The following is a 27,608-nucleotide window of genomic DNA, read 5'->3' on the forward strand; positions in this document are numbered from 1 at the left end:
GCTGACGTCCAATGAGGCCTCACAGAGGAATGTTGTCGCTTGGGACATCTGGAGGACGAAGTTCAGGGTGTCCGCAGAGGCATCCTGCTCCGCGAGGTCCTGATGATGGCGCTGCAACCACACCGAAAGCGCCCTGGCTACCCAGGCCGAGGCGAACGTGGGCCGCAGACCTGTGCCCGCCAGAGTAAAGATGGCCTTGGAAAGAGAGTCCAAACGCCTGTCAACTGAGTCCTGTAGGGAGGACCCGTCCAGGACTGGTATTGCCGTATTCTTAGCCAATCTGGCCACTGGTGGGTCGACCTTAGGAGGAGAAGACCACTGCTGCACATTATCTGCCGGGAAAGGATACAGAGTATCCATGCGCCTTGTGGCAGAAAAACTGTGATTAGGGCGCTCCCAAGCCTTTGAAAGGACCTTGGCGAACTCGCCATGAATGGGGAATGTGACTGCCTCTGGTGCGCCACCCCTTCTGGAGTGGAAAAGTGGTATTTCCTGGCTACTAGCAGAAGGAGGTTCCCCCTGGATGTCAAAGGTATCACGGACCGCCGTGACCAAGTCTGCCACCATGGTGGAGAGCTTAGGCGAGGGTTCCGATTCAGTGTCCTCGTCCTCGGCCGGACCTTTCCCCTTCAGACCTGTAGTCCCTGCGAGGGGGAGAGGCTGAACACGCCTCCAGGCGAGGGGGAGAAGCAGAGTCATCCGAGGAGGGATGCTGCTGCGTACGCTGCCTCTTAACGGTCGAGCGTCCTCTGTGGGGGGCAGCGGGAGGTGGAGCGGTGCTTACCACAGGCATCGCAGGTGGTGGATCCGAGGTCGCCATGCGTTCCATAAAGGCCATGGCCGCGCGCGAGATTGGGCCAAGTCTGCGGCCGCCTTAGCTATGGCAGAGGCAGGAGGGCTCTAAAGGGGCGGAGGAGGGACTGGGCTGGTTTGGTGGAGGAGGAGGTGGATGATCCTGTTCCAAGGCAAGGCAAGAGTCACAGGAGCCTGTAACCAATAGTGGCAAGCAGCAAACCATACAGGATCCCAGTGGGACCTGAGGAGTCGCTTTAGATTTTTTGGGGGCCCCAGGTCTTGGCATGACGGCGGCAATCCCAGAGTCAGGGTCTCCTACAGTTTTGTGGAACACTATCTGTCCTACCGTGACCTGTGAGGAACTGGAGTAGCAGCCAAGCGTGGATGAAGCGCTGAGGCAAAGCGGAAGCGCCGGAGCTGACGCGATAGGCTCCGCCCCCCCAGTCGCGTCACAAAGCGCGCAAAAAAACGTGCGCGTGGGAAAACATGAAAAAAGGCAGACCCCGGCTCCGAAAATGGCGCCCGCCGTGCAGGGGGCGCTGAAAATAGCCACTGCCCCAAGAAGGAACCTCCTCCCTCTCACCCAGCAGGCCCACCCAGATCCACAGGTAAGCCCTAAAGAGCCGTGTCACAGTGTGAGCACAGGGGGAGAAGGAGTTTGCAGGACAGCCGCTGTACTTATCTGAGTCCTGCAGTCTTCATCCTCTGTTCCGGACCAGCAGGGGTTCACCTCTTCAGTCACCTGGTGCAAGGAGTGGCAGTGCACTGGAAAGAGGGCAGGACTAGGTGACCCCGGATCTGTAGGCCACCGGAGCTGCAGGTCGGTTCCACTTATCTTCTGGGGGGAAAGGGAGATAGCCTGGGACGGTCATTCGACCCCGGCGCTCGCTACGCTGAGAGACCAGGGACGCACCATGCGTCCTCTGATTAGAAAAACAACAAACAGGAGAGGAAAAACTACAGGGACAACCCTGCAGGAGCAGGAGTGTCACCTCCTTATCCGACACTAAGCTAAAACTGAGGTCCTCCTGTTGGAGCATGGGGGTATAGCCAGTGGAAGAGGAGCTGTTTTTTCTTATTTGCATAGTGGCTCCTCCTAGTGGTAGCCTAAGCTATACCCATGGTCTGTGTCCCCCAATGCAATGGGCGAGAAAACAGGCTCTACAGTTTTTTCAACAGCCACTCACAACTCTTTTAATAACAAACAATATGTGAATTGCAACACTAACTATGTGGTGTATTGCATTACCTGCTCTATATGCAGTTTGCAATATGTTGGATGTACAACCAATAGTCTAAAAGTAAGAATTTGCAAACACCTTTCAGACATTCCATATACCAGAGTGAGAAATGTTTCAGCAGCCAGTCTACATTTCGCGGTTTCTCACCAAGGTGATACCACAGGTTTCCAAGTTCAGGGCCCTAGAAAGGGTCAATCCTCCTGCAAGAGGTGGTGACTACAAGCGAAAGCTCCCAAATAGGGAGTCCTATTGGATCTTTTGCATGGGTTCCCGAGTTCCAGCAGGGTTGAATCGCAAACATGATCTAATCCATGATCTTTGCTCATATATATTTTTAAAACAGTTTATGGTTTTTTTTGACATATCCAACTTTTTATGTGTATCTTTGCTTTCATACTCACCTGGCATTTGGATAATAGGCGTAACCCAATTTGTGTGTTCATTCCTGCTAATCTGAATCATCTGTGAGTGCCAGGAAGTTCAGCTATTTAACCACTCCAGGACCGCCGTACGCAGGATTGCGTCCTGCCGGCGGCCCTGCTCTTCTGGGTGGACGCATATACGCGTCCTCCCGCGAGAGCCGAGATTTCCTGTGAACGCGCGCACACAGGCGCGCGCGCTCACAGGAACGGAAGGTAAGCGAGTGGATCTCCAGCCTGCCAGCGGCGATCGTTCGCTGGCAGGCTGGAGATGTGATTTTTTTAACCCCTAACAGGTATATTAGACGCTGTTTTGATAACAGCGTCTAATATACCTGCTACCTGGTCCTCTGGTGGTCTCTTTTGTTTGAATCGACCACAAGAGGACTCAGGCAGCTCACTAAAGTAGCACCAAACACCACTACACTACACTACACCCCCCCCCCCTGTCACTTATTAACCCTTTATGAACCACTGATCACCCCATATAGACTCCCTGATCACCCCCCTGTCATTGATCACCCCCCTGTAAGGCTCCATTCAGACGTCCGTATGATCTTTACGGATCCACGGATACATGGATCGGATCCGCAAAACGCATACGGACGTCTGAATGGAGCCTTACAGGGGGGTGATCAATGACAAGGGCGTGATCACCCATATAGACTTCCTGATCACTTCCCTGTCATTGATCACCCCCCTGTCATTGATCACCCCCTGTCATTGATCATCCCCTGTAAGGCTCCATTCAGACGTCCGCATGATTTTTACGGATCCGTGGATACACGGATCGGATCCGCAAAACACATGCGGATGTCTGAATGGAGCCTTACAGGGGGGTGATCAATGACAGAGGGGTGATCACCCATATACACACCCTGATCACCCCCTGTCATTGATCATCCCCTGTAAGGCTCCATTCAGACGTCCGCATGATTTTTACGGATCCATGGATACATGGATCGGAACCGCAAAACACATGCGGACGTCTGAATGGAGCCTTACAGGGGGGTGATCAATGACAGAGGGGTGATCACCCATATACACTCCCTGATCACCCCCTGTCATTGATCACCCCCTGTAAGGCTCCATTCAGACGTCCGCATGATTTTTACGGATCCATGGATACAATGATCGGATCCGCAAAACACATGCGGACGTCTGAATGGAGCCTTACAGGGGGGTGATCAATGACAGAGGGGTGATCACCCATATACACTCCCTGATCACCCCCTGTAAGGCTCCATTCAGACGTCCGCATGATTTTTACGGATCCATGGATACATGGATCGGATCCGCAAAACACATGCAGACGTCTGAATGGAGCCTTACAGGGGGGTGATCAATGACAGAGGGGTGATCACCCATATACACTCCCTGATCACCCCCTGTCATTGATCACCCCCCTGTCATTGATCACCCCCCTGTAAGGCTCCATTCAGACGTCCGCATGTGTTTTGCGGATCCGATCCATGTATCCGTAAAAATCATACGGACGTCTGAATGGAGCCTTACAGGGGGGTGATCAATGACAGGGGGTGATCAGGGAGTGTATATGGGTGATCACCCCTCTGTCATGGATCACCCCCCTGTCATTGATCACCCCCTGTCATTGATCACCCCCCTGTCATTGATCACCCCCCCCCCTGTAAGGCTCCATTCAGAAATTTTTTAGGCCCAAGTTAGCGGAAATATATATATATTTTTTTGTTTGTTTTTTCTTACAAAGTCTCATATTCCACTAACTTGTGTCAAAAAATAAAATCTCACATGAACTCACCATACCCCTCACGGAATCCAAATGCGTAAAAATTTTTAGACATTTATATTCCAGACTTCTTCTCACGCTTTAGGGCCCCTAAAAAGCCAGGGCAGTATAAATACCCCACATGTGACCCCATTTTGGAAAGAAGACACCCCAAGGTATTCGCTGTGGGGCATATTGAGTCCATGAAATATTGAAATGTTTGTCCTAAGTTAGCGGAAAGTGAGACTTTGTGAGAAAAAAAAAATAAATTCTGCTAACTTATGCAAAAAAAAATAATTCTATGAACTCGCCATGCCCCTCATTGAATACCTTGGGGTGTCTTCTTTCCAAAATGGGGTCACATGTGGGGTATTTATACTGCCCTGGCATGTTAGGGGCCCTAAAGCGTGAGAAGAAGTCTGGGATCCAAATGTCAAAAAATGCCCTCCTAAAAGGAATATGTGCCCCTTTGCGCATCTAGGCTGCAAAAAAGTGTCACACATCTGGTATCGCCGTACTCAGGAGAAGTTGGGGAATGTGTTTTGGGGTGTCATTTTACATATACCCATGCTGGGTGAGAGAAATATCTTGGTCAAATGCCAACTTTGTATAAAAAAATGGGAAAAGTTGTCTTTTGCCAAGATATTTCTCTCACCCAGCATGGGTATATGTAAAATGACACCCCAAAACACATTCCCCAACTTCTCCTGAGTACGGCGATACCAGATGTGTGACACTTTTTTGCAGCCAAGGTGGGCAAAGGGGCACATATTCCAAAGTGCACCTTTCGGATTTCGCAGGCCATTTTTTACACATTTTGATTGCAAAGTACTTCTCACACATTTGGGCCCCTAAATTGCCAGGGCAGTATAACTACGCCACAAGTGACCCCATTTTAGAAAGAAGACACCCCAAGGTATTCCGTGAGGGGCACGGCGAGTTCCTAGAATTTTTTATTTTTGTCACAAGTTAGCGGAAAATGATGATTTTTTATTTTTTATTTTTTTTCCTTACAAAGTCTCATATTCCACTAACTTGCGACAAAAAATAAAAAATTCTAGGAACTCGCCATGCCCCTCACGGAATACCTTGGGGTGTCTTCTTTCCAAAATGGGGTCACTTGTGGAGTAGTTATACTGCCCTGGCAATTTAGGGGCCCAAATGTGTGAGAAGAACTTTGCAATCAAAATGTGTAAAAAATGGCCTGCGAAATCCGAAAGGTGCACTTTGGAATATGTGCCCCTTTGCCCACCTTGGCTGCAAAAAATTGTCACACGTCTGGTATCGCCGTACTCAGGAGAAGTTGGGGAATGTGTTTTGGGGTGTCATTTTACATATATCCATGCTGGGTGAGAGAAATATCTTGGTCAAATGCCAACTTTGTATAAAAAAATTGGAAAAGTTGTCTTTTGCCAAGATATTTCTCTCACCCAGCATGGTTATATGTAAAATGACACCCCAAAACACATTCCCCAACTTCTTCTGAGTACGGCGATACCAGATGTGTGACACTTTTTTGCAGCCAAGGTGGGCAAAGGGGCACATATTCCAAAGTGCATCTTTCGGATTTCGCAGGCCATTTTTTACACATTTTGATTGCAAAGTACTTCTCACACATTTGGGCCCCTAGAATGCCAGGGCAGTATAACTACCCCACAAGTGACCCCATTTTGGAAAGAAGACACCCCAAGGTATTCCGTGAGGGGCATGGCGAGTTCCTAGAATTTTTTATTTTTTGTCGCAAGTTAGTGGAATATGAGACTTTGTAAGAAAAAAAAATAATAAATAAAAAATCATCATTTTCCGCTAACTTGTGACAAAAAATTAAAAGTTCTATGAACTCACTATGCCTATCAGCGAATACCTTAGGGTGTCTACTTTCCAAAATGGGGTCATTTGTGGGTTTTTTCTACTGTTTGGGGATTGTAGAGCCTCAGGAAACATGACAGGTGCTCAGAAAGTCAGAGCTGCTTCAAAAAGCGGAAATTCACATTTTTGTACCATAGTTTGTAAACGCTATAACTTTTACCCAAACCATTATTTTTTTGCCCAAACATTTTTTTTTTTATCAAAGACATGTAGAACAATAAATTTAGTGAAAAATTTATATATGGATGTCGTTTTTTTTGCAAAATTTTACAGCTGAAAGTGAAAAATTTCATTTTTTTGCAAAAAAAACCGTTAAATTTCGATTAATAACAAAAAAAGTTAAAATGTCAGCAGCAATAAAATACCACCAAATGAAAGCTCTATTAGTGAGAAGAAAAGGAGGTAAAATTCATTTGGGTGGTAAGTTGCATGACCGAGCGATAAACGGTGAAAGTAGTGTAGTGCAGAAGTGTAAAAAGTGGCCTGGTCATGAAGGGGGTTTCAGCTAGCGGGGTTGAAGTGGTTAAGTATGTAGCCGTTCAGCAACTAACTTGTCATGAATAAGGATCAGTATTAGCACATCCGAAACATGTAGACTTGTTTGCCGTTTTGGATTTTTTATTCTGTGTTATTTTGGAATAAAGAACTACGTCTTTTTTTGGAAGCTGGACATCCCGTCTTATCTTTATATACCTCTTATCTTACTATGATCTGTGCCTGTGTTCCCTGCCTATGTGACTAGGTGTAGAACTGCTACCGAACCGTGATGGCCTTTTTCTCTATTCAGGGAAGTGAGAGGAGTACAGGACTGCCAGCGATTAGCTCTAACAGTAAGTTTACTATGTTCCTGTTCTCCTCTCTTTCCTGCAATCAGTAACAGAGACGTGCAAGAAACAGAAAATAAATGTAAAAATAAAGTACATATTACATCCTCCATCACTTACTATTCCAGCGTCATCTGCAGTCCACGTAAACTGCGTGGGTGAATGGGTACTCTCCGGTTTAGCAGCTTTTTGCAGAATGCATGAAGGACAGAGTAATGCTCCTCCATTGTCAACAATGGCTGCAGTTCCTCAATGTGCACTATTTCAATGCCCCCAAGGAGATGGCTTATCCTATCCTGTAGCTGCAGCAACTTTCCCTGAAGTACACAGAAGCTGGGTAACCTTTCAAAGAGCTTGATAAAAAAAAATGTTAAAAAAATTGTTATTTGAAAATCCTGCGAAGTGAAGGTAATAAACATTTTATAATAATATAAATATATAATAATAGTAATAATCTGATCATGGCGGTGGAGGTCCAACATCTGGCACTCCCACCGATCCGATGTTTTTGGGAGCCGTTGGCGCCGGGGACTAAACAGTGGACAGAATTGGAAGCAGAAGTCTCCACTTAACATGTAATAGCCGTATCTGCGGACTGCATCTCAGCTCCCATTCAAATGAACTTTGCATAAAAACGCGTGCAAGTCAGTAATGAATGCGATGCTTCTTCTGGTTCAGGAACTTCAGACAATACACTGTTTAGAAACAGATGTCAATTTTTATGACGCTTTCAGGAACCGTCATTCTAGTTATCTAACCAAATGGATCATTTCCCTAGAGAAGAGAATTATGTCGATGAATCCAATGACCAGTGCCTGTAGCAGGTACACAGGCAAACAATCCACTTCAAGAATTTTCTTATGGACAAACATTCTTTTTCCAAGGCATCCATGAAATAAAACCATAACTGTCTATGCAGAAAAAAAAGACATGACTACTAAGTATATGAGCACAGACGGAACCTGATTGCTGAAGTCTCCTGTATGCCATAAAACTAAGCTCCAGCCCACAATATGCTTATAAATCAAGCACTAAAACATTTCAGCAGCAGATCACATGCAGCCGTTCTCCACTTGCCAGACTGATTTTCTCTAAAGCTATTTGAAGCAGTTTTCCTTTCATCCTGCACAGGAAGGTAGAGCCATTAAACTGATTATTTGGGGACTATATCAGAACACACAGGGGTGGAGGAGGTAGTCAGGCTGCTTAGATCAGTGTTGGCATACACAGAAATAGAAGGAGCATGCAGCACAGGTCTGATCAAAAGGTTTGGACAAAGCAATCGGTTTCACTGCCCGACTGTACGGTGGAAATGTAGTGGCAGTTTTTTCTAGCTCAGAACCATTCATTTCATCATGATTTATTTACAGAGGATCTGTCAGCTCTATTGCCTCCATACTGACACCGGTGCCATAGGCTCTATTCTCCCCTCATTACCTCTGTAATATGGCACTTCATTGAACTTTTTTTTATTTTATTTTTTGAAAATCCATGGGAAAAAAAGTATCTGTATAAATTTGAACACATAATATTGGGCCCATAGATTTTTATTTATACCATATTAATGCAGCATACAACTTGGATCTTGTATGATGCTGTAAGACTAACAGTATAACACTATACTAACTACTACTGTGAGGCAGATAAGTCTTACTACAGCAATTATTTTATGTGTCACAAAACAGATGGAGCAATCATTTTCAGTATCACCTTGGTCCAGTGGTGATGAACGTCCATTGTCCCCAACATGACGTGTCCAGCTGCACTCATGCCCGTCTGGTCTGTGAATATGACTGTGTGTCCTAGGAAGGAAAACAAGGTTTAGTACATAACACATTTCTAAAGAATAAAAAGAAGACTATTTTTTTAAGCAAATATAGGTGCTTAACCACAGGAGTATTAGACCTGTGTTTGTCCCTTGAGAGACTACTCTTGGGCTCCGTGCAGATGATTGAAACAGTTGTTAGAGCAACCCTTTTATTCTCTGGATGGAGGTTCAGTGCCACAAAAAAAGGAATTTGTAGCAGTATGCAAATGAAGCACAAAGTGCCCAGTGGGCAGTCCCTAACATGGCAAATGCCCATGCCATGATCACTAAACCAAGCCCTGCTCCTTCCCCTTGTTACAGGCTGAAATCTTCTAAAACCCCAGACAGTACATTACCTTCTGGGTCCACCACTATAATTTGTTGTGCTGCACATGCACCATCAACGTGTGCGGTACACCTAGAAGGGGAGGTAGAAAGGCGTTAGGCGCAGGACTATAGCCTGGAAGGGAGGGGTCAATAATGGTGGATGGCAGAAGGTAGTGTATGGCACATGCCTGGCCTGGGGTTAACACAGAGCCTGCATGAGATTTTACTGCAGGGCTGTGAGACGCCAGAAGAAGATGTCAATCATGGGCTAGAGAGACAAACAGTCCTTAGTTTAGAGATGATAGCATGGTCACGTCCACTGCTAGGTACTGCCCACTGTGCACTTTGCGCTCAATGGCATATCAGTTTAAACTTCTTTATCTGTGGCACCGATCCTCCATCCAGGGAACAAATGGCATGCTCTAACAAAGGTTTTAGTTATCTGCACAGTGCTGGGAGTTGTTAGACACGTTAGATCAAAAACCCATTAAAAGAACTATGACATCCAGAATTTTAATAACAGTCTAAAGAAGAATTCATAGAATTGTTTCATGGGTAGGAAAAAATATGTAAGGCATGAAAATGTGATAATATTACAAGAAGGCAGAAGGGAGAGGGATTTACCTTTTGCCATCTTCAGGGACTCAGAATTATGTTTCATAAGACGTCCTAAACTGTGCAGCTGGCCGCAGCGATGAGCTATACCCCAGCTTCTCTGCCATCTAAAAAAGGAGGGAAGAGTGGACTTTTAAAAACCTGTCCATTTGGAATCCTATAAAATTGGCCTTAGTGTATATGTGTATGCTTCTGTGTATGGTCCTGGGAATTTAGACTGGTTTTAGACCTAGGATTTAGGTCAGGGAGTGATAACTCTGCACAGTGCTGTGGATTATGATGGCGCCATACAAGTAAGAGGACATAAATGAGTAACTGAAGTTTAGTCTTTGGTCTTTTTTTTGTTATATATTAACAATTACTTAAAAATCCTGAAATGGTCATTCATAAAGGGAGCTGTGCATAACTTATTGTACCCTTGAGGTCAGAAACACACATTACTAGGAATGTGTGGCCAGTGTTTGCCCTCTGGGAGGATTTGTGAAACACAGTTCTTATTACTTAAAAGCTCGAGAAAATAAAGTCCTCTACTAGTCCCTACGCCAATTCTTAGGCTATTTTCATATCTGCAGTTTTGTTTCCAGATTTGAGATCTAGCAGAGGTTCAGTTTTGATTTACACATTATTATGCATCCGTTCTGTTAGGATTAGGCTGTGTTAAATCGAAAGGGAACAAACCGGACCCGTCACTAAATACATTGTAAGTCACTGGGTGACGGATCCGTTTTTTCAGGGAACAAACTGGATCTGTCACCATTGACTTACGTGGTTTTTAGTGCCGTAACTGGTTTGTTCTGTTTCGCAGCTTGCAGCGGTTTCGGGCCCGGTTACAAAATAGAATGCCGACGTAACGGAAGGCATCCTGCACGGAGCATACTCCATTCAGAATGAATTGGCCAAAAACAGAACCGTTTATGGCCCGGTTTTGAGATCCTTTGCCTGATCTCAAAATGAGAATGCCAAAATGCAGGTGTGAAAGTAGCCTTACTCAGGAAGTCTGGAATGGGAAACCTTTTCTTTTCTTCTTACAAAAAACAAACAAGCAGAAACTTGAAGCTCCTAGATCCCACGTAAAACAGTAAAAGGGGCTGTATACAATTATAAAACCACAGCAGAAGAAAGAGCACCACACCTGTTCATGGGTTGTTTCTGGTATTGCAGTTAAGTTCCATTGAAGTAATTGAAAATGTAGCACTGTTTTTTTGGCAGTGGTGTTTTTTTGGCAGTGGTTTTTTTAAACTGTCACACAAATTCTGCGTACTAGGTTTTTTAGGCCTCTACATATGAAGAACTGTGATCTAAGCTCATGTTTCCTTATGTGGGAATTTACCGGATACCAGAAAGTTGAAGCTGGTCGGACAGCTCTGTTTTCAGACGTTCCAGTTCTTCCCTTAGAGGAATACTATTGCTCAGCTTTTTCTGCGCTACTTCTTGGTTACTTTGTATCCAGGAACTAGTATAAAAATAAAAAATATAAAACAATTAAGAAAACCAATTCTATAGCAGGCCTTACGTCACTGGGAACTATGCAAGTAAGTGACTGTGTCAATACGATAGTTCAGTAGCAGTACAAATAGCTGCTGTAATTGAGCTTCCAACTACAAGAGGAAGAAAATGTCAGAAAGTGGAGAAAAGGCTCTGCACACATCAATAGATGACATGTCCTCAGCACAGCAAGCAGGTGAGCTTATGCATGATGAAAGAGTAGAATGGATATGTACAAACTATAATAATAATAATAACCTTACTCTTAAGCCTCATGCACACGACCAGTGTTTTGGTCCGCATCCCAGCCGCAGTTTTGCGGCTTGGATGCGGACCCATTCACTTCAATGGGGCCGCAAAAGATGCGGACAGCACTCCTGTCCGCATCCGTTGCTCCGTTCCGTGGTCCACAAAAAAAAATATAACCTGTCATATTCTTGTCTTTCTTGTCCACAGCGCAATATATGGAACATAACTACCAACAGCCATAAATTGTTACATTTGCAAACTACACTTTGAAAAGGCGCACCATTGATCTTCTGCTGAGCGGCAATTTGTTATCTACACTATATCCCATAAACGGAGATACAATTGTACAAAGGGGCAATATTGGACAAAAATCCTCTCTAGAGCGATTATGAATGACTATCCCATACATCTTCCACTTGATTTTATCTCTGATCAGTGACCACTATATGTAAACTGTTTATGAAAGACTTTATGAACATTTTTTCTAGGAACATTTTTCTAGGTATTTTTATCTGTTTTTGAAAGACTATAAATATTCTTTCTTCAAGGATTTTTATCTAGATATTTTTACTTTTCATCTAGGTATTCTATACATTTTCTTATACATTTTTATATTTTTTTATCCACCAGTTTTCCTAGGACAACTTTTCCAGGATACCCATCACCTCTCATCCAGTGGTGATCATTTATCACTCTAATACTCCTTCATTTTTTATTTATTAAAAGGGACTACTTTTTACATCTATCCACCAGACCTCACAAACACTAGAATATAAATAAATCATTACCTTGTACCCAAATAAGAGTGTGCCTGCTTATCCTTTATCCATTTGTAATCTCATGCCTCTGACTGGGTGAGTCAGATCAAGCAGCTTTGCACCTCTACCATTTACCTGAGCAGTAGAGCCGTCTATTCCACTTCTTTACTTTTATATTACTATGATATTTTACTATGACAGCTGAGAACATCCTAATATGGACACTGTATTTTTCATTTTTTTTATTCATTTATAGCATAACCCCTTTAATGTTTGGATGGTTGAAGAAAATGAGGGAGGGAAGTTTTATATATAGGAGTGTGAGGAGGCGATTAGAGTTGTTGACAAGAGGTTACTATTAGCACAATGAGGGTTGCACATATGGGGAGACCACAAATTACTAATCAGAAATACGCCTATATTAGGCATATTTCAGCACACAGGTTATTTGCGCCATAATTTGGAACTTTTCCCCGCTCATGCCAGGTCTAAAAAAGTGGGCATGGCGTGAGCGGGGAAGGGCCGGCAGGCTCGTCTCATCATTTTCTGTGCTATTTTAGCTGTAGAAAATGGTCTAAATTTAAGCCAAGAAGGAAGCAGTCTTACATTTAGACCGGCAGTGGATACGTCAACGTTACATAGAGGCCGACACCTCTTCATAACTTCAGTGGATCCACCAACATCTAAAACGCAGGTCTTAATAAATGACCCTCTAAATGTCATGTCAGACAGACTGGAACAGATACAAGAAATAGCTGGACTTTTGAAGAGTGCTGATAAGGGCCATTTCAGCCACAGTTTTCTACCAAAAATAAATGTTTTGGCTAAATAAAGTCTATTGCAAAATTGTTACCCATCACTTGCAAAAAATAAAATAAAAAATATGACAGTTATCCTTTAAGAAGTTAATGGGAGCAGCAAGTAGATGTAGTTGTCTGCTTCTGGCGCCAGGGTTATAGCGAAACACCTGATTGGTGGGGGTGAAGATCAGGCAGTGATGGCCTATACTAAGGATAGGCCATCACTTAATAAAAGGTAGACATTCAGATGATCACTACAGATGCAAATATCATCATTGCCAGAGAGATATTAGACAGTGAGAACCTGAAAACTGCTCCTGCTTGTCTCCAATATCAGCCATTTACTCCTGCTCAGGTAAGGACGTAATCAGGATAACAGGAGCATCTATATATGTTATTCTAATATACAACCGAAGAGTCATCAAAAGGTTTCCAGCTAACCAAACTGCTGATTTGGGTGCTACTTACATAATGGTTATTTCCGTTTTCTGTGCTTGCTTCAGCTCCTCTTCAGGGTTCTTGTATCCAGTGAAGGAATAAAACGTCTTGTCCCATTTTATGGGCCTGTAGAAAGATGATGTGGCTGTCTTTGTAGAGGCCATACTATCTGCTGAGCTTTGTACATGGTCAGTGGACAAGCTGCAGGAATTTAGAATGCCCACAACGGTGCTCAAAAGGTCCCTGGAATCTAAAGTGAAGCTAACTGATCGAAAGCCTGTAAATGTAAATATAAAACAGAAAAGTTACATTCATGATGAGAATAATGTACAACCATTACAATACTAGCGCATCTAATTAAATTACAATATCATCGAAAATTTAATTTCTTTTAGTACCGTATTTTTCGCTTTATAAGACTCACCCGATGATAAGATGCACCTAGGACAATAAGAAAAAATATTTTTCATTAGACCTCAGATCAGGCCAGCAATCAGACACCCAATGTTAATCAGACCTCATCTGACAGCCCCAATCAGACCTCATCTGACAGCCCCAATCAGACCCCCAATGTTAATAAGACCCTCAATCAGATCTCTAATGTAAATAAGACCCCAGTAAGACCTCAGATCAGCCTCCCCATGCCATTTATAAGTCCCCCATGCCATTTATCAGCCCCCACTATGAGCCCCCATGCCATCTATGAGCCTCAATTATGAGCCCCCATGCCATTTGTCAGCCCCAGTGCCATTTATTAGCCCCCATGCCATTTATTAGCCCCATTCCCATTTATTTGCCCCAATGCCATTTTTAGACCCCATTATGAGCCCCTAATGCCATTTATTAGCCCCCATTATGAGCCCCCAGTGCCATTTACTAGCCCCTATGCCACAGATAAAATAAAATAGAAACACTTACCTCTCTTGCTCCTGGATGCCGCCGCTCCTCACCTCCAGCGCGCTCTGTCTTCTTCCTGCTATAGCCGAGGACCAGAAAGCGGTGAGTACAAAGCCTTCACCGCTTCCCAGTTCTCTGGTACATAATGGAAGCGCCCATTAGTATTCACTTTATAAGACGGAGGGCCATTCCCCCCCCCCACACACTTTTTTTTTGGGGGGGGGGGGGGGAGTGCGTCTTATAAAGAAAAAAATACGGTCATTCAATTCAAAAAGTGAAACACATATATTCTATAGATTCATTACACACAGAGTGATCTTGGTCTAGGGCTGCAACGATTAATCGATGTAATCGATTATATTCGATAACTGGATTCGTTGTCGACGAATCCAGTTATCGAATAATCGCCGATTCGTTGGTATTCGGGCGGGCGGGCGGTCGCTGCATCTTTATTTTACCTTTTGACAATGACGCTCCCGCTCCTGTAACAGCCAGGCAGAGCGGACGGCGGCGTAACGTCACTCACTCACTCACGTGACACGCCTGCTCCGCCTCCTTCATTCATGAAGTGGGCGGAGCAGGCGCGTCACGTGATTGAGTGACGTTACGCCGCCGTCCGCTCTGCCTGGCTGTTACAGGAGCGGGAGCGTCATTGTCAAAAGGTAAAATAAAGATGCAAGCGCCGGGGCTGTTAGGGGGAAGGGGGGTCTGTGTATAGCACTGCTATGGGGAGGGGGGGAGGATCTGTGTATGGCACTGCTATGGGAAGGGGGGTCTGTGCACTGTTATGAGGAAAGGGATCTGTGCACTGTTATGCCCATAACAGTGCACATATCCCCCCTCTCCATAACTACGCCGTCCACAGATCCCCCATAATAGTGTCGTCCACAGATCCCCCATAAGTGTCGTCCACAGATCCCCCATAAGTGTCGTCCACAGATCCCCCATAAGTGTCGTCCACAGATCCCCCATAAGTGTCGTCCACAGATCCCCCATAAGTGTCGTCCACAGATCCCCCATAAGTGTCGTCCACAGATCCCCCATAAGTGTCGTCCACAGATCCCCCATAAGTGTCGTCCACAGATCCCCCATAAGTGTCGTCCACAATTTGTTTTAATATGGCCTTTGAACATAATTTTTCAAGTAAGATCATATAAACCTCTGTTTTGTAATTTTGTCGTTTTTCCCGATTAATCGATTAATCGGCAACTAATCGATTATTCAAATAATCGTTAGCTGCAGCCCTATCTTGGTCAAACGGTTATTTCTTTTAATGTCGATGATTATGGCTTACAGCTAATAAAAACCCAAATGTCAGTATCTCAGAAATATTGAATATTGTGAAAAAGTTCAATATTGTAGACTGAGGGTGTCACACTCTAATCAGCTAATCACACACAACACCTGCAAAGGTTTCCTAAGGCTTTAAATGGTCCCCCAGTCTGGTTTAGTAGGCTACACAATTATGGGGAGGACTGCTGACCTGACAGTTGTCCAGAAGACAGTCACTGACCTCCTCCACTAGGAGGGTAAGCCACAAAAGGTCATTGCTAAAGAAGCTGGCTGTTCACAGAGTGCTGTATCCAAGCATATTAATGGAAAGTTGGGTGGAAGGAAAAAGTGTGGTAGAAAAAGGTGCACAAGCAACAGGGTTAATCACATCAAGAAAAGGCCATTCAAGAATTTAGGAGAGAATCACAAGGAGTGGACTGTGGATGGAGTTAGTGCTTCAAGAGCCACCACATACAGACATATCCAAGACTTGGGCTACAACTGTTACATTCCTTGTGTCATGCATGACCCAGAGACGTCAGAAGTGTCTTACCTGGGCTAAGGAGAAAAACTAGATTTTTGTACTTACAGTAACATCTGTTTCTCTTCTGTTCATTAGGGGACACAGGCTTGACAATGGGTATAGCTGTTGCCACTAGAAGGTGGACACTAAGCACAAAGGTGTGAGCTCCTCCCCTCCAGCTATACCCTTCCTACAGGGACTAAGTTAAATCAGTTAGTGCAAAAGCAGTAAAAATAGGAAAACAGCACAGGCCAGAAGAGGCCCGTAAAAGAGAGAACAGGTTGTGTCCCCCAATGAACGGAAGAGAAACAGATTTTACGGTAAGTACAAAAATCTAGTTTTCTCTGTGGGGGACACAGGCTTGACTATGGGACTTTACAGAGCAGTCCCAAGGGTGGGCATAAACAAGAACCCTACGGCCAATCAGAGAACCACCGTCTGCAAAACTCTACGCCCCAGAGAAGCGTCAAAAGACGCAAAGTGTGTTCTCTGTAAAATTAGAAAAAGGTGTGCAAAGACGACCAGGTAGACGCCTTGCATACCTGAAGGTCTGAAACCCCATGATGCACTGCCCAAGATGCCCACACTGCCCGAGAAGAATGAGTAGTAACCCGGAAAGGTGGGGCCCGGTCACTGATGCGGTACGCTTCCACAATGGCCAAACAAATCCATTGGGAAATGGAAATTTTAGATGCAGTAAGCCCTCGTGTCGGCCCCTCTGGAATGACAAACAGGGAATCTGTCCGCCGGAAAGATGACGTCTGGGACAGATAGATGCGAACGGCTCGTACCAAATCCAGAGTGTGGAGCGACTGCTCACAAGTGTGAGATGGGCAGGACAAAATGAAGGAAGAATGATCTCTTCATTGAGATGGAATGCCGACACAACCTTCGGAAGGAAGGATTGAACGGGGCGAAGGACTACTTTGTCCTAATGGAGGATCAGAAAAGGCGACCGATAGGAAAGGGACGTGAGTTCTGACACCCTACAAATGGAAGTAATTGCCACCAAAAAGGCCACCTTGTAGGACAAGAAGCGAAGCGACACCTGCTACAAAGTCTCAAACGGTAAAGACTGGAGAGCGCTGAGCACTAGATTAAGATCCCAAGGCGGACGGAAATGGAGCGCAACCCCCTGCAGAAAGGTCCGAACCGCCGAAAGCGAAGCCAAGTTCCGCTGAAAAAGAATGGAAAGAGACAAAACTTGCCCATTGAGGGAACTGAGAGCCAGCCCTAAGTCCATACCCGATTGCAGGAAAGACAAGAGTTGCGGCAACGAGAAACAAATGGGAGACAGTTGGTGGTGCTCGCACCAACTAAAGTAGGACTTCCAGGTCCGGTGGTAGATTCAGGAAGACGACGGCTTTCTGGCACGAATCATGGTCTGGACAACAGCATCCGACAAAACCTGAGCCCTTAGTAGGGCGGCTTTAACAGCCATGCCGTTAAATGTAGAGAACCTAAATTCAGGTGGAAGATCGGTCCCTGAGGAGAGAACACGTAAGAAAACGTAGGAGTCGTATGCCAGGGCCATGGGATCTCTGGAAAGCGCAACAAAGTTCTCGACCTTGTGGTTGAAGCGGGAGGCCATGAGATCCACGTCCGGCCGGCTCCATCGCTCGCAGATGGCTAGAAAAACTTGCGGATGAAGAGCCCATTCGCGGGGATCGAGACGCTCTTGGTTGAGGAAGTTGGCGATCCAGTTCTTGACGCCGGGGATGTAAACTGCCTCTCTGCCCAGCAGAGAATCAGAGCTGTTTTCCGCCATGGCTGCCGGGCTCTGAGTGCCGCCCTGGTGGACGTCCCCAGAGATGGTCGGTCCAATGAAGCAGAGAGAGCCGAATCGCTCTCAATTCCAAAATGTTGATTGGGAGGGAGCGCTACTCGCGTGACCACACACCTTGAATGGACAGATTTCCGAACACCCCCCCCCAACCCCGGAGGCTTGCGTCCGTTGTCAGCACCGTCCAATGGGGAGGAAGGAAAGAGCGGCCTGACGTCAGTATCAGGGAAACCAACCACCACCTCAAGGCCCGGCTGGTCGGGGCAGAGAGAAGTATGGGCCAATCCAGGGAGGCTGGGGAACAGTCCCAATTGGTTAGAATGGCTCGCTGAAGAGTCCTGGTATGGAACTTAGCAAAGGGAACTACTTCGAAGGCAGAGACCATGTGACCCAGAGCATGCAGTGACGAATGAGAAGAGGTCAGGTCCGCAACAAGGGGAGAATCTGAAGACGGAGAGTGAATAGCTTCTCCGGGGGCAAGATTACATTGACCTGAAAGGCGTCGAGTAACATGCCCAGAAAGGGTTAGCCGCTGAGATGGATAAAGACATGACTTCTGCCTGTTCACGATCCATCCGAAGCGTTCCAGGGTGTCCAGGACTATGAGCAGGCTGTTCGTCGTTGCCCAGAATGACGGACCCTTTATCAGGATATCGTCTACGTAAGGGATCGCCACTATACCCCTGGCATGGAGCAGGGCTATGACCACTGCCAGAACCTTCGTAAAGACTCTGGGAGCTGTGGCCAGGCCGAACGGGAGGGCCACAAACTGGTAATGAAAGGGACCCACTGCGAACCGGAGAAATTTTTGTTGACTGACACAGATTGGAACATGAAGGCGGCGGAGCCAAAGAAAGGGGTTGAGTGACTTGAGGTCCAGAACGGGACGGAACGCCCCCTCCTTTTTGGGGACCACAAAGAGATTGGAGTAGAACCCGCGAAAACGGTCTTGCGCAGTAACCAGGACGATCACTCGCTGCCGCAGAAGTGTGTGAATAGCCTGAATAAAGGAATTTGCGGCAGAGGGAGAGGTCGGAGGAGACAACAAAAAAAATCGTGACTGAGGGGAGGACCTGAATTCCAGCTTGTAACCCTCTGCGATGACCTCTCTAACCCAGGCATCTGAGACGTGAGCCAGCCAAATACGACGAAACAGATGAAGCCGGCCGCCCACCCGATCGGAGGGCGCTGGAAGCTGCACGTCATGCACAGGAGGTCTTGGGGTTATAGGACTTGGAGCCCTGCTGACGGGGACACCAGGAAGTGCGAGGTTTGAAGGAAGGCTTGCGCTTCTGATCTGGGGCAGACTTGTCGGTTGGCCACTTGGAGCTGGAAAAACTCTGAAAGGGGCAAAAAAAGGTTTACACTTTTTTGACTTGTTGAAACGAACCCTGTTCTGTGGTAAATGAGTGCTCTTACCACCTGTAGCATCAGAAATAATCTCGTCCAGGCGTTTGCCAAAAAGCTTGCTGCCGGTAAAGGGGAGGGCCGTCAGGGTCCGCTTTGAAGCATTATCTGACGCACAGGCTACAGCAAATAGCCACCAAAAGGGCTGACGAGGGGGCCATAAGCCTGGCTGCGTCCAGAGAGGCTTCCCAAATATAAGCACTGGCATTGGAGAGCTGCAGGACAATATCGGAAAGTTCCCCCGAGGAGACACCCTGACGTAGATTATTTGCTCACTCACCCATAGCTTTGCTCACCCATGTAGAGGCAAACGGCCGCAGTGCTGTGCCCACTGCTTCAAAGGAAGATTTTGCGAAAGAATCCAATTTTTTCATCCCTGATATCAGAGAAAGAAGCCCCATCCGCCATCGGCAAAGTGGTATGCTTTGCCAAGCGGGATACTGGTGGGTCAACTATAGATGAGGACGACCACTTCTTAGTCAAATCCTCTGGAAATGGATAAAGGTTTAAGCGTTTTAGCAAGGCACAATGTCTATGAAGAAAATTCCTCTCCTTGGAAAAAGAGGAAGTCAAAATCCTGGTGGTTGGGGAAACATTTGGACGAGCCGGCCGATGAGGGTGCGGGGTCCTCAACCTGTAAGGTCTCTATAACGGCTTTAATGAGATTGTCCACCACAGAGGACAGCTTTGAAGACTGACTCTCAGGAGAGACAAAATCCTCATCTGAAAACCTCTCCTCAGAACATGCCTCTTCCAAAGAGGACACGTCGCAGTGAGACTCTTTGGGAGGTGGCGGAGAGGCAGGGGAGGATGGTATGCCAGTTTAGCGGGACGACCGCGATGGGAATGAGCCCCAGGATCCCCAGAGTCGGACTGGTCAGAGAACAGACTTGCGGACAAACACCCCAGTATTTCCACAATGGCTTTGTTGGTATGGGAGACGTCCTGTACCATCTTTGACAGGGAGCGCGCCGACTCCGGCTTTACCATAGGCTGGACAGTAGGGGAGACTGGGTTAGGGGCAAAGCCACTTGGCGGTAGAGCAGAGGGGATCTAACTGACCGGATGGAAATTTTGAGCGACAAGAAGCACAAGCAAACATGGTGCACAGAAGTGACCGCCTGCTTTGGGGCCTGGAGTCTGGCCTCGGACATAATCAGTACCCTGTAGTGAAAAGTAGGAGGGTGAGGGGGGTAGGTTAAACCCTGTAGGAATGGGAGACAGAGCTTACCCGGGCTGTGTCCCTCAATGCAGCATGTCCGGAGGTGCCTTGAGCCAGAGTCCCGCCGAGGAGCATTTGAAACAGGAGGTGGGCGGAGGCAGAAAAGGCTGCAAGATTCACGCCAGTATACAGCTGAAGGAGGGGGAGCGGGAAAACTTCATGCCCCGCTCCCCAAAATGAAACTGCGGGGAAGCGCAGGCCCAACACTTCTGCATCCCCTGCTAAAGGGGCCTCCACCCCTCCCACCCCCACTTGCGGGATAACGGAGCTGTCGCTATGGCCCTGGCCGAACGGCGATGCCGACCGGGAGAGAAGAACTCACGGGGAGCCAATGCGGGAGTAGGCCGCAGAGAAGACAATTAGTAGCGGCCCTGGCGGAGCACAGGACCGGAAATGCCGAGAAGGAGAAAGGGCATCGCGCATTGGAGGCTTCTCCAGCCCACCCCACCCCCGACAGGAGAAAGGCGCATAGAGAAGGCAAGGCCTCAGTGGGGGAAATCACTCCAGGTAACCTGAGAAGGGGAGGGAGGAGGGGAGCACTCTGGGGGCCAGAAATACTCATGCGTCCGGCGTCTTCTGCCCCCCTGGCTCCAGCCGGATCACCACCTTCGGTGTGCGGCCCCTTGGGGAGGGCTGCTACACCGGAACAGAGGGTGCTTGCAATGGGCGGCCGTGGTGGTCCGATGCAGAGGCTTTAGGAACCTCTGGTCCTCCTTGACTTCTGAAGACCGGGATGGAGCAGCGGGCTTGGGGACCCCCTGGTCTCCCGTCTCCTGGGTGGAGTGCAGGCAGCTATGACTGCCTGAAATCCTGCTGGAAGAGAATAAAAAATAAAAAAAGCTAAATAAAAAAAAAAATGATTTAGCTTAGTCCCTGTAGGAAGGGTATAGCTGAAGGGAGGAGCTCACACCTTTGTGCTTAGTGTCCGCCTCCTAGTGGCAACAGCTTTACCCATGGTCAAGCCTGTGTCCCCCAATCATAGGGATGAGAAAAGGACTGGAGTGTGGCTCAGTGGTCAAAAGTCCTGTTTTCAGATGAAAATAAATTTTGCATTTCATTTGGAAATCAAGGTCCCAGAGTCTGGAGGAAGAGTAGAGAGGCACACAATCCAAGTCGCTTGAGGCCCAGTGTTAAGTTTCCATCATCAGTGATGGTTTGTGTAGCCATGTCATCTGCTGGTGTTGGTCCACTGTATTATATCAAGGTCAAAGTCAGCGCAGCCGTCTACCAGGGAATTTTAGAGGTCTTCCATCTGCTGGCAAGCTTTGTGCTTCCCTCTCCTGCCCACTCTGCCAAAAGTACCAATACCTGGTTTGATAATGACGGTATCACTGTGTTTAATTGGCCAGCAAACTCGCCTGACCTAAACCCCATAGATAATCTATGGGATATTGTCAAGAGGATGAGGAGAGACACCAGACCCAACAATGCAGATGATTGGTCTTATATAATATTCTGACATATTAACTTTTGGATTTTCATTAGCTGTAAGCCATAATTATCAACATTAAAATTAATAAATGCATGAAATAGAGCAATCTGTGTGTAATGAAGCTATATGATACAAAATAAATTAATTTTTCAATGATATTCTGTACATAAATCAGGCAGGGTGGCATATTACCAGTTTTTAGCTATATTTTCTCCCGGGTACTAGCTCTGAAGTCTGTTTGTCGATCATTAGCAGCACTGATAGGGTTTACTACCACCCTGCATTCGGCCTCAGATATTCCATGACAATTAATTTACCTGGATCCCGTGTTGAGTCGTGATCACTCTCAGAGTTCTGTACCGTTTCTCGAACATAAAATGTAAGTTGAGCAGGTTTGTGTTTCCTAAGACCTGGTTTTTGAAGATTTTCCAGATATCCATTCAACCTCTTTAGTGAGTTTTCATTGATCTCCTAGAAATCATAAATAGGAGGAAAAATGTCCCATTATATGTGAATTATGCTACACTTATATAATGTACTTTCCTGCTACCTTAGTTCTTGCAAAGCTTATTCCAGCTGGAATATGCTGGTGTATTTCAGGGTATGTTCACCTTTCCATGCATCTGAATGGTGTGTCCATGGATTTTTATAATCCCCATTCAGGTGTATGGGACAGTCACATACATGACACTGCTTACTATATCTACAGGAAACTGTCTTGGATTCAGGGTGGATAAAAATCAATGATTTAAAAAAAAAAAATTAAAAAAATCTAAAAAAATTATTTTTGAGGAAAATCCAAAGGTTATTCCATCATGAAATAAAGATTAGTTTTTTAATTATGTAGAATAAGGCTGTATATGTTTATTTTTTTGGGTAAATAAATTCCATTAATCCATTCACAATAAGAGGGAAGAAATGCAAATGAGCTCTTAACGAGCTTTGCCTCTAATGCCACCAGATGTAAGGCAGCTATCCTATAAGTCAATATTCAGATCTTAACCACTTAAGGACCACAGGTTTATACCCCCCTAGTGACCAGGCCCTTTTTTACAAATCGGCACTCCACAACTTTAGCGGTTTATTGCTCGGTCATGCAACTTACCACCCAAATGAATTTTACCTCCTTTTCTTCTCACTAATAGAGCTTTCATTTGGTGGTATTTTATTGCTGCTGACATTTTTACTTTTTTTGTTATTAATCGAAATTTAACGATTTTTTTGCAAAAAAATGACATTTTTCACTTTCAGCTGTAAAATTTTGCAAAAAAAACGACATCCATATATACATTTTTCGCCAAATTTATTGTTCTACATGTCTTTGATAAAAAAAAAATGTTTGGGCAAAAAAAAAAATGGTTTGGGTAAAAGTTATAGCATTTACAAACTATGGTACAAAAATGTGAATTTCCGCTTTTTGAAACAGCTCTGACTTTCTGAGCACCTGTCATGATTCCTGAGGTTCTACAATGCCCAAACAGTAGAAAACCCCCACAAATGACCCCATTTCGGAAAGTAGACACCCTAAGGTATTCGCTGATGGGCATAGTGAGTTCATAGAACTTTTTATTTTTTGTCACAAGTTAGCGGAAAATGATGATGATTTTATTTTTTTTATTTTTTCTTACAAAGTCTCATATTCCACTAACTTGCGACAAAAAATAAAAAATTCTAAAAACTTGCCATGCCCCTCACGGAATACCTTGGGGTGTCTTCTTTCCAAAATGGGGTCACTTGTGGGGTAGTTATACTGCCCTGGCAATTTAGGGGCCCAAATGTGTGAGAAGAACTTTGCAATCAAAATGTGTAAAAAATGACCGGTGAAATCCGAAAGGTGCACTTTGGAATATGTGCCCCTTTGCCCACCTTGGCAGCAAAAAAGTGTGACACATCTGGTATCGCCGTACTCAGGAGAAGTTGGGGAATGTGTTTTGGGGTGTCATTTTACATATACCCATGCTGGGTGAGAAAAATATCTTGGTCAAATGCCAACTTTGTATAAAAAAATGGGAAAAGTTGTCTTTTGCCAAGATATTTCTCTCACCCAGCATGGGTATATGTAAAATGACACCCCAAAACACATTCCCCAACTTCTCCTGAGTACGGCGATACCAGATGTGTCACACTTTTTTGCTGCCAAGGTGGGCAAAGGGGCACATATTCCAAAGTGCACCTTTCAGATTTTGCAGGCCATTTTTTACACATTTTGATTGCAAGGTACTTCTCACACATTTGGGCCCCTAAATTGCCAGGGCAGTATAACTACGCCACAAGTGACCCCATTTTGGAAAGAAGACACCCCAAGGTATTCCGTGAGGGGCATGGCGAGTTCCTAGAATTTTTAATTTTTTGTCACAAGTTAGCGGAAAATGATGATTTTTTTTTTTTTCTCTTTTTTCCTTACAAAGTCTCATATTCCACTAACTTGCGACAAAAAATAAAAAATTCTAGGAACTCGCCATGCCCCTCACGGAATACCTTGGGGTGTCTTCTTTCCAAAATGGGGTCACTTGTGGCGTAGTTATACTGCCCTGGCAATTTAGGGGCCCAAATGTGTGAGAAGTACTTTGCAATCAAAATCTGTAAAAAAATGACCGGTGAAATCCGAAAGGTGCACTTTGGAATATGTGCCCCTTTGCCCACCTTGGCATCAAAAAAGTGTCACACATCTGGTATCGCCGTACTCAGGAGAAGTTGGGGAATGTGTTTTGGGGTGTCATTTTACATATACCCATGCTGGGTGAGAGAAATATCTTGGCAAAAGACAACTTTTCCCATTTTTTTATACAAAGTTGGCATTTGACCAAGATATTTTTCTCACCCAGCATGGGTATATGTAAAATGACACCCCAAAACACATTCCCCAACTTCTCCTGAGTACGGCGATACCAGATGTGTCACACTTTTTTGCTGCCAAGGTGGGCAAAGGGGCACATATTCCAAAGTGCACCTTTCGGATTTTGCAGGGCATTTTTTACAGATTTTGATTGCAAAGTACTTCTCACACATTTGGGCCCCTAAATTGCCAGGGCAGTATAACTACGCCACAAGTGACCCCATTTTGGAAAGAAGACACCCCAAGGTATTCCGTGAGGGGCATGGCGAGTTCCTAGAATTTTTTATTTTTTGTCGCAAGTTAGTGGAATATGAGACTTTGTAAGGAAAAAAGAAAAAAAAAGAAAAATCATCATTTTCCGCTAACTTGTGACAAAAAATAAAACATTCTAGGAACTCGCCGTGCCCCTCACGGAATACCTTGGGGTGTCTTCTTTCCAAAATGGGGTCACTTGTGGCGTAGTTATACTGCCCTGGCAATTTAGGGGCCCAAATGTGTAAGAAGTACTTTGCAATCAAAATGTGTAAAAAATGGCCGGGGAAATCCGAAAGGTGCACTTTGGAATATGTGCCCCTTTGCCCACCTTGGCTGCAAAAAAGTGTCACACATCTGGTATCGCCGTACTCAGGAGAAGTTGGGGAATGTGTTTTGGGGTGTCATTTTACATATACCCATGCTGGGTGAGAGAAATATCTTGGCAAAAGACAACTTTTCCCATTTTTTTATACAAAGTTGGCATTTGACCAAGATATTTCTCTCACCCAGCATGGGTATATGTAAAATGACACCCCAAAACACATTCCCCAACTTCTCCTGAGTACGGCGATACCAGATGTGTGACACTTTTTTGCAGCCTAGATGCGCAAAGGGGCCCAAATTCCTTTTAGGAGGGCATTTTTAGACATTTGGATCCCAGACTTCTTCTCACACTTTCGGGCCCCTAAAAAGCCAGGGCAGTATAAATACCCCACATGTGACCCCACTTTGGAAAGAAGACACCCCAAGGTATTCAATGAGGGGCCTGGCAAGTTCCTAGAATTTTTTATTTTTTTTGCATAAGTTAGCGGATATTGATTTTTTTTTGTTTTTTTCTCACAAAGTCTCACTTTCCGCTAACTTAGGACAAAAATTTCAATCTTTCATGGACTCAATATGCCCCTCACGGAATACCTTGGGGTGTCTTCTTTCCGAAATGGGGTCACATGTGGGGTATTTATACTGCCCTGGCTTTTTAGGGGCCCTAAAGCGTGAGAAGAAGTCTGGAATATAAATGTCTAAAAATGTTTACGCATTTGGATTCCGTGAGGGGTATGGTGCGTCCATGTGAGATTTTATTTTTTGACACAAGTTAGTGGAATATGAGACTTAGTAAGAAAAAACAAAAACAAAAACAAACAAAAAATTTCCGCTAACTTGTGCCAAAAAAAATGTCTGAATGGAGCCTTACCAGGGGGGGGGGGGGGGGGGTGATCAATGACAGGGGGGTGATCAATGACAGGGGGGTGATCACCCATATAGACTCCCTGATCACCCCCCTGTCATTGATCACCCCCCCTGTAAGGCTCCATTCAGACATCCGCATGATTTTTTACGGATCCATGGATCGGATCCACAGAACGCATGCGGACGTCTGAATGGAGCCTTACAGGGGGGTTATCAATGACAGGGGGTGATCAGGGTAATCAGGGTGATCACCCCCCTGTCACTGATCACCCCCCCTGTAAGGCTCCATTCAGACATCCGCATGATTTTTTACGGATCCATGGATACATGTATCGGATCCACAAAACGCATGCGGACGTCTGAATGGAGCCTTACAGGGGGGTTATCAATGACAGGGGGTGATCAGGGTAATCACCCCCCTGTCACTGATCACCCCCCCTGTAAGGCTCCATTCAGACATCCGCATGATTTTTTACGGATCCATGGATACATGGATCGGATCCACAAAACGCATGCGGACGTCTGAATGGAGCCTTACAGGGGGGTTATCAATGACAGGGGTGATCAGGGTGATCACCCCCCTGTCACTGATCACCCCCCCTGTAAGGCTCCATTCAGACATCCGCATGATTTTTTACGGATCCATGGATACATGGATCGGATCCACAAAACGCATGCGGACGTCTGAATGGAGCCTTACAGGGGGGTTATCAATGACAGGGGGTGATCAGGGTAATCAGGGTGATCACCCCCCTGTCACTGATCACCCCCCCTGTAAGGCTCCATTCAGACATCCGCATGATTTTTTACGGATCCATGGATACATGGATCGGATCCACAAAACGCATGCGGATGTCTGAATGGAGCCTTACAGGGGGGTTATCAATGACAGGGGTGATCAGGGTAATCAGGGTGATCACCCCCCTGTCACTGATCACCCCCCCTGTAAGGCTCCATTCAGACATCCGCATGATTTTTTACGGATCCATGGATACATGGATCGGATCCACAAAACGCATGCTGACGTCTGAATGGAGCCTTACAGGGGGGTTATCAATGACAGGGGGGTGATCAGGGAGTGTATATGGGTGATCACCCGCCTGTCATTGATCACCCCCCTGTAAGGCTCCATTCAGACGTCCGTATGCTTTTTGCGGATCCGATCCATGTATCCGTGGATCCGTAAAAATCATACGGACATCTGAACGGAGCCTGACAGGGGGGTGATCAATGACAGGGCGGTGATCAATGACAGGGGGGTGATCAGGGAGTTTATATGGGGTGATCATGGGTGATCAGGGGTTTATAAGGGGTTAATAAGTGACGGGGGGGGGGGGTGTAGTGTAGTGTTTGGTGCTACTGTACTGACCTACCTGAGTCCTCTGGTGGTCGATCCTAACAAAAGGGACCACCAGAGGA

General features: G+C 45.7%; 1 protein-coding gene across 2 annotated transcripts in view; it reads right to left on the minus strand.

Annotated features, from left to right (window-relative positions):
• Positions 1–27,608, minus strand: part of TCAIM (T cell activation inhibitor, mitochondrial) — a 61,137-nt gene that overhangs the window by 28,782 nt on the left and 4,747 nt on the right. Inside the window, exons 4-11 of one of the 2 annotated variants that reach the window (XM_044295312.1) lie at positions 22,228–22,381; positions 14,293–14,350; positions 13,799–13,815; positions 13,405–13,651; positions 10,975–11,097; positions 9,654–9,751; positions 8,606–8,697; positions 7,016–7,248 (exon numbers count right to left, since the gene is read on the minus strand). In XM_044295312.1, the coding sequence (XP_044151247.1) occupies positions 7,016–7,248; positions 8,606–8,697; positions 9,654–9,751; positions 10,975–11,097; positions 13,405–13,651; positions 13,799–13,815; positions 14,293–14,350; positions 22,228–22,381 (1,022 nt within the window). The remainder of the gene's footprint in view (positions 1–7,015; positions 7,249–8,605; positions 8,698–9,653; positions 9,752–10,974; positions 11,098–13,404; positions 13,652–13,798; positions 13,816–14,292; positions 14,351–22,227; positions 22,382–27,608) is intronic. The other variant, XM_044295313.1, reaches the window with a different exon arrangement.

The sequence above is a fragment of the Bufo gargarizans genome, chromosome 5 (assembly GCF_014858855.1).
Source record: "Bufo gargarizans isolate SCDJY-AF-19 chromosome 5, ASM1485885v1, whole genome shotgun sequence".
NCBI lineage: Eukaryota > Metazoa > Chordata > Amphibia > Anura > Bufonidae > Bufo > Bufo gargarizans.